This window comes from Prionailurus bengalensis, chromosome B4, assembly GCF_016509475.1.
Source record: "Prionailurus bengalensis isolate Pbe53 chromosome B4, Fcat_Pben_1.1_paternal_pri, whole genome shotgun sequence".
Classification (NCBI taxonomy): domain Eukaryota; kingdom Metazoa; phylum Chordata; class Mammalia; order Carnivora; family Felidae; genus Prionailurus; species Prionailurus bengalensis.
The window spans coordinates 133,248,524-133,255,645 of record NC_057358.1 but is presented as its reverse complement, the minus strand read 5'-3'; the positions used below and the strand labels follow the sequence as shown (position 1 = coordinate 133,255,645).

General features: G+C 42.8%; 1 protein-coding gene across 2 annotated transcripts in view; it reads left to right on the top strand.

The window, feature by feature from the left end:
- Positions 1-408: 408 nt before the first annotated feature.
- ENTHD1 (ENTH domain containing 1) overlaps positions 409-7,122 on the top strand; it is a 104,674-nt gene continuing 97,960 nt past the window's right edge. The window contains exons 1-2 of one of the 2 annotated variants that reach the window (XM_043562661.1): positions 409-1,052; positions 5,726-6,223. In XM_043562661.1, coding sequence (XP_043418596.1) covers positions 5,821-6,223 — 403 coding nt within the window. In that variant the 5' untranslated portion in view covers positions 409-1,052; positions 5,726-5,820. Of the gene's footprint in view, positions 1,053-1,259; positions 2,932-5,725; positions 6,224-7,122 lie in introns of those variants that run through there. The other variant, XM_043562663.1, reaches the window with a different exon arrangement.

Sequence of the window (7,122 nt, the reverse complement as noted above, 5' to 3'; positions counted from 1 at the left end):
TTCCCTCCATCCTGGTGGAATATTGGCATAGTCTTTGAAAACATGGGCTTGATTCTATTCTCAATGCCTACCAGGTAGGATCACCTAGCAGTGTGGACAAGGTCTTTCATGACCTGACTTTCCATTGCCATTTCATCTACCTTTGCTGTTCCACAAATAGCCTTTGAGAAGCCACAGGAACTGCAGTACTTGCGGTCTGACCAAGATAATAGGCTCTCTCAGCTTTCAAGTCTTTACACATGATGTGTCCTTTGCCTCCAATGGGCTCCTCCACTTTGTCTATCCAGTGAACTCCCTGTCATCCTTTAAGATTCTGATGTAAAGCTTTCCGTGAAACCTGCCCTTAAATACGCCTTGGCAGAATTAGATGCTCTCTCCTCTCTTATTACCAGATACATACCTTGTCACAATCCTCTGTGACGGTGCCTGTCACCTCCACTAGTCTGTAAACTCAGGCAGCATTGGACTCATTCTTTCTCTCTGGGTCCTTACGTCCTTACAGCTTAGCCGGATCCCTGGCACGCAGTGGGCGCTCCCTGAAGATCGGGTGAATATTTCAAGACTGCGCGTCAGCGGTACCCGAAGCCCACACTGGAGGCACTCTGTCACTGCCCATCACACACACTGCTCTTTTCATCCCTGGAAAACTACCATCATTACACTCCTTTGAGGTGGAGATCAGCTGCGGGTGCCGGATCCAGTCAGTTAAAATACATCGGTAACACAAATTGTGAAAACTTCTCTTTGAAAGGAGGAATAGGGCAGCAGCATAGCCCCGTGGGTTGTTAAATGAAGACATTTGCCTTCATGCCACTTGATAGCCCCAAGTTGGATCATTTTAACCCCTCCCGTCCCTTTTGCTGGACGCCCTGGGAGCAGCGGGCACCAGACCTCCCACAAGCCGGAAGTGAGGGGCCGGAAGTGAGGCAGCGGAAGTGGGGAAAGGCATGGGCGCTGGCGCCCGGCCGCAGGAGGCGATCAGCCTGGGAACGAGGGGCTTGAATTTGAGCAGAAAAAAGGCCCCGACGCTGGTGGCTGGATCTTCCCCTCAGGTAGTAGATTCTCGTTTGTGGGTGCAGGCGGGCATGGAGGGGCTGCTCCCTGCCTCCTGTCCCAGGCCGGTGCCGTCGCTGTGCGGGTGTGGGCGTGGGCGCTAGGGGGCCGAGGCCACCATGCTTTGCGTGAGGGAAGGCCCCCCGCTGTGTGACGCCATCATGTCACGCCCTCCTTCTAGAAGCTTCTGTGCGGCCCAACCTTCCCAAGTAAACTGTGTGCTCTCCGACGGCAGGCAGTGGGCCGGTTCAGCCGTGTGGCTCCATGTGACTTAGGGCCTGCGTTGCACGCAGTGGTCGTTCTGAAGTGGTTGTTGAATGAATGAAGAAATGGATGCCAAGGAAAGACCCCGTCTACAGGAAGTTGATTGTCTCTCAGCCTTCACCCTTCATGTTCAGAATTCTTTCTGGAGCATCTCATTTCTTCTTCTCGACAGTTCTTTCTGTGTGGTGATTATTCTTTATGCTGCAGATGAGGGAACAGGGGCTCAGAGAAGTTGTTGAGCCTTAATTAGGGAATGGCAGAGCAGGACCTCAAATCCAGGCCTTTGGAACCCTAATTAATGAGATGAGGTATGTGAGGTGTGAGTACATTGTGAGCATTCGAAAAAGAGTAGCCCTTTATTCCAGGAGGGGTCTGTGTCTTGTGCATCTTCCCCCCCGTTTCTTAGAATAGAGTCTGCTGCATGGTAAACTAGAAAGCTAACAGTTGATTGAATTAATGAACATACAGGAGGGCTCCAAAAAGTTGGTTTCTCTGCCTCTTGCCATATTCTTCCCATTGAAACGGTAACACCTCCTAATGCCATCTTGGTATTCTCTGTAGTCACTCACCCATGACAGTCTTGTCCAGAACTTTTTTTTTTCTCCTGGGTAAACTTAAGTCTATAGGCAGAACCTATAGCACTCTCTTCGTGGCACTACCCTAAATGCACCTTTCCAGATGCCGCTTGCGCTCAGCCTCTTCGATGCTGCCCTTGTTATTGTCCTAGGTCGTCGGGTATAGTCCTTTTCGGCTTCTCAATCCCTTGTTCTTGATTCTGACATCCGAAGAGTTTTGAAGACCAGTTTTTCCCTCAATTCATTTGGCCGCAAGACCTGAATTGAAGCGAGCCATTTGTCTTTATTTATTCCCAATATGAACAAGTTTTTGCGGTCATGTTAATGTTTGTTTGTTCCGAGCGCGCCCCCCCCCCCCCCGCCCCTGACCTTACTGTGGTTATCATGTGACTTATGGTAGAGGCACCGCATTACCCTTCAAAAGTCTGAGAAAAAACCCTGGGTTTGAATTCCATAATGTCCCTTGATAGCTTACATGATTTCCTGTTGTGATTAAGGTAAAGTTGGGGGAGGAAACAGCGTTTGCCAAAGCATTGTGGAAGTGGGTAACTCTAAAAAGAGAACCAAGAGACGTTTTCTACCTCATCCTGTTGTTTATTTTGGAATTATTTAAGGAAAAAAGCCCCTTAACCAGACACTGGTTTTTGCATGTTGGGATCATGTTTTAGATTTCTTATGTCATCCACAAAGCAGTACAAATAGTAGATACTCAAGAAATACTTACTGATTAATTTGAAAAGATTTGCTCCACACTCTAGGATTTTACTCGACAATTACAGGACTTTAATATATTTTTCTAAATATCATGTTTATAATCCAAAACTGTGGGACCAATGCAGGTTTATCTCAAAGCAGAGTCACTCAGTCATTTGGGCATTCACTCAACACCTGTTTCTCGAGTATCTACTATGTTCTAGATACCTGTTGGGCAATAGGATTATACTGCCTTGTAAATAAGATGGTCATGGTCCCTGCCATCACGGAGCTTCTAGTCTGGTGGTGAAGAAAGCAAATGACAAGTGCACAAGTACAGACCGTGGTAAGTGCCATGAAGGAAATGAACCTGGTGCAGAAAGAGTCTCTGGGAAGATCTAAGTAGTTAGTGTGCTTGCTGAAGGCCTCCCGGAGGAGGTGGCCCAGCTTTGTGACATAGAGTATCTTACTTCCCTCCGTTTCTAAGTATTCTAGGGGTTAGGGTAGCCAGACGACCAAAATTCAGGTGTGTAAATTTACCCTCTCAGGCATCACTTCTGTCTCAGATGTCATATCACCGTAATTACTATCTCAAGTCTCTGATGGTGTGAGGAAACTGAACATTTGCATGTAGTCCGGTGTCTAAAACACATAAAACCAACATACAATTTACAACCAACACCAACTGAACTTGTTAATCTGAAAAGAAACCAATGGCAGAATGGTGTCTTACATATTCTCTGATCGTGTCATAAAGTACTAATGCATTCGTAAAATGATAGTAATTCACCTAGCCAGACTTTTTTCTTCGGGCTTTTACTAATGGTGGGGAATGTATTTAATTTCAGTATAATGTCAAGCACATCCATTTTAAACTGCCCTATTGGATTGAAGCTAATTATTTAGATACTTTCCTGGGGCAGAAAATTTATTTAAGAAAGCATTTTTCAAATGCAATTTAGAGAATATAGGGAAACCTAAAAAATTAGGATTTTCTTCCTCCAAAATATAGATAGGTAGCTAGCCAAAAAAAAAAAAAAAAAAGGAAAAACGAGCATGTTTGATGACTGTTGTTCATCAGCAGGTTATGAATCTAACAGGTTTTTGTTTTTTTTTTTAATAGACTTGTGAGGAAACAGATCAATATTTGTTGCTCTAAGCCAGTGTCACAGTGCATCTCTGCATTGACTGAAGAAAGCCCTCATGGTTGAAAATTTTAATAGCATATTGAAACACATTAGAAATCTGGTTTTTGCTGCAGGAATGAGTCAGATAAAAATGCCTGTGTTTGAAGTGCAAACGAGAGAAAATCAGAAAATTGTAAAAACACACAACTTATTGTTTTCTTCCTAGGGTTGATGATGGTCAATTAAATGTTAATATTAGAGAAATGTTAATTAAGCTGATACATTTTCTATCTTGCTTATTTGAGATAAAAATGCCTGTGTTTGAAGTGCAAACGAGAGAAAATCAGAAAATTGTAAAAACACACAACTTATTGTTTTCTTCCTAGGGTTGATGATGGTCAATTAAATGTTAATATTAGAGAAATGTTAATTAAGCTGATACATTTTCTATCTTGCTTATTTGAGGATGTGTTGTACTTTTACCAAAAAAAAAAAAAAAAAAAAGTTGATTATCCCCTTCTCTTATTTTTTGAAAAAGAAGGGATAACTCATTTAGTTTGCTTCTGAAAATTTATGTCTCCCTTAAATACACACACAGAAATTGATCAAACCTGAGCTGGGAGTTGTGAAGGTCCAGGAAGAAAAACAACACTGAAAACAAGACAAATTTGTTATGGATTTTAATGTTTTTCTTTTGTGTGTGTGCCGTTTCTCTAGTAAAATCTGATTACAGATCGTTGAGGCTTCACTGGCTCTGGATGCTTGTCAGGGCTCGAAATCAATTTAGTACATGATCTCGGTGGCCATCGGTGGTGAATCACCAGGGAAAATGCAAACCAACTGACCCACCTTAATGCAAAGCAATGACAAAGGGGGAAGGGAATGGTTTCATGTGAGCTGTGAATTGATCAGAAGCATCATTTAAGGTTGTGGGGCTGCAGATCTCAAAACCTTAAAAACCGTTTAAGGTTTTAGCGTATTTTGTGTCATCCTCAGTGGGCACACTTTGTGCGCCCTTGTTCTGGGATCTGACAGATCCCACTGATAATCACTCCAGGTTTTAGGGACGTTGTTACCCCCATTTGAATTACACTATTGACATTGTTTAGTCCTAAACACATACTTCCTTTACTGAAGCCCAGTAAAGAAAGTAATTTAACCTTTTCCTTGACCTTATTAACCTTACACATTGGTTGAGGGTACCCTGAGTTAGATGTGGAGTCTGCTGAGGTGCAGGGGTGAATAGTCCACAACCCTCCCTACTTTCAGATTAACAAGAAAGCAGAACATATTTAGATCTGATTCTAGTGACTTGTATGTAGTTCTAAGAAGAATACAACCACGGGGTCACTTGATGACGCTAAGACTCAGTCGTTAACCGTCTTAATTACCTTCGGGACACACTGTTTTATACAAGACAAGTTTTAAGCATGAGATGTCAGAGCACAAGTTCCATATTTTCTTTGTTTTTAATGTTTATTTATTTATTTTTGAGAGAGAGAGCGAGCGAGCAGGGAACAGGCAGAGAGAGAGGGAGACACAGAATTCCAAGCAGGCTCCAGGCTCTGAGCTGTCAGCACAGAGCCCCACGTGGGGCTCGAACCCGCGAACCGTGAGATCACAACCTGAGCCGAAGCCAGATGCTTCACCGACTGAGCCACCCAGGTGCCCCCCAAGCTCCATTTTCTTAAACTGACTTGCCCACTGTCCATGTAATGCTTTAAGATCATTTTATTTCTGGCCAAAGAGGTTGAGTAATTGAGTGAAAATTTTCTGCAGAAACGTTTAGGACTAAAAACACCACCTATATTTCTTCACATAATATGGGCCAATCCCTCGTGAGAGATTTTCCCATACAGCTCCTAGGAGAATTTTATATAGTGCCCTCAATTCTGGCTCCTGTAAGTGAGGGGCTGATTTCTAAGTAAAACTAGATTTCTCACACTGACTTGGTCTTCTGTAGACTTCTCAGAAAAGCTTTCACTTACCTATTTCTTGTGCTTTGCTTTGCAGGAAATTGATGCCTCGTCAAAATGGAGATTAATCATTTGTGTTTGGGAGCAGCAGAACGGGGGGCCAGTTACCTCTCAATTTTATAAACCAATTATATGAACTCCTTTTCCGTTGCTCACACCCCCATCCCACCTTCAAACTTCTTACCGATGGCATTCAGGAGGCAAGTGAAAAACTTCATGAAGAATTACTCAGATGCCGAAATAAAAGTCAGGGAAGCAACTTCCAATGACCCTTGGGGTCCTTCGAGTTCTCTCATGTTAGATATCAGTGACCTGACTTTCAACACAATTTCTCTGTCAGAGATTATGAATATGCTGTGGCAGAGACTCGGTGACCACGGGAAGAGCTGGCGTCATGTGTATAAATCCCTTACGCTCATGGATTATCTCATCAAGAATGGATCAAAGAAAGTTATCCAGCATTGCAGAGAGGGGTTCTGTAAACTTCAGACACTAAAAGATTTTCAACACGTAGACGAAGCTGGAAAAGACCAAGGTAAAAGAAATGTGTATGGTGTGCCACTAAAGATTAGACGTTTGGGAAGGGATCGTTTTGAAGCAGGAGCTGGGGGAAAGTTATGCTCAAATGTATCAGCTCCCTTTCTCTGGGACAGTTACAGTTTCCACAAGACTTTGTGTTGACTCTTCAGTGCCTGAGAGAGCAATTTTCTTTCAAAGGAATGTGTAAAACTAACACACGTAAGGTTCCCGATAGAACGATAGCTCGTAGAAGATGAACAAAGTGAATAAGACAGGAAGCATGGCAGCTTGGTGTAATAAGGTCACTGTAATTCACAATTATAATTGGACTGGAATTTAGTCATAAATGTAAGGAAGCGTTTCCACAGGCTCCAGAATCCTCAAAGACTATCTAGATGGAAGTATAGGAATACAAAAATTTAGGTCATAAAATAATTTTGTCGGGGGTGGAGGAGGAGGTGAAGTAGGGAACAGTTATGGGGAATACCAAACGGAGATGACTTGGAAACGTCTGGTATTCTGTAATGCTAAAAAAAACAAGCATTTCCTCCCCATCTAATGTAAAATTATAATTAGCATTTAAAGTGAATAGTCTTATGAATCATGAGAAAAGGATACAATTCAGTGCAGTCTTTGTGTGAAGCATACATTTTTAGAAGAGACCTTTTTTAAGAGCAGCTTGAGATTTAGAGAAAAGATTTACAGATTTACACAGAAAGTACAGAGTTCCCACATACCCTTCGCCATCCGCACACACTGCCTCTCCAGTTAACATCTCGCATTAGTGTGGCACATTTGTAACAATTGACTAATAACCAGTATTAACACGTTCGCTAAAGTCCTTTGTTGACCGTAGGGTTCACTCTTGGTGTTCTGTTCTGTGGGTTTTGAAAAACGCACGTCGTGTATCTGCCA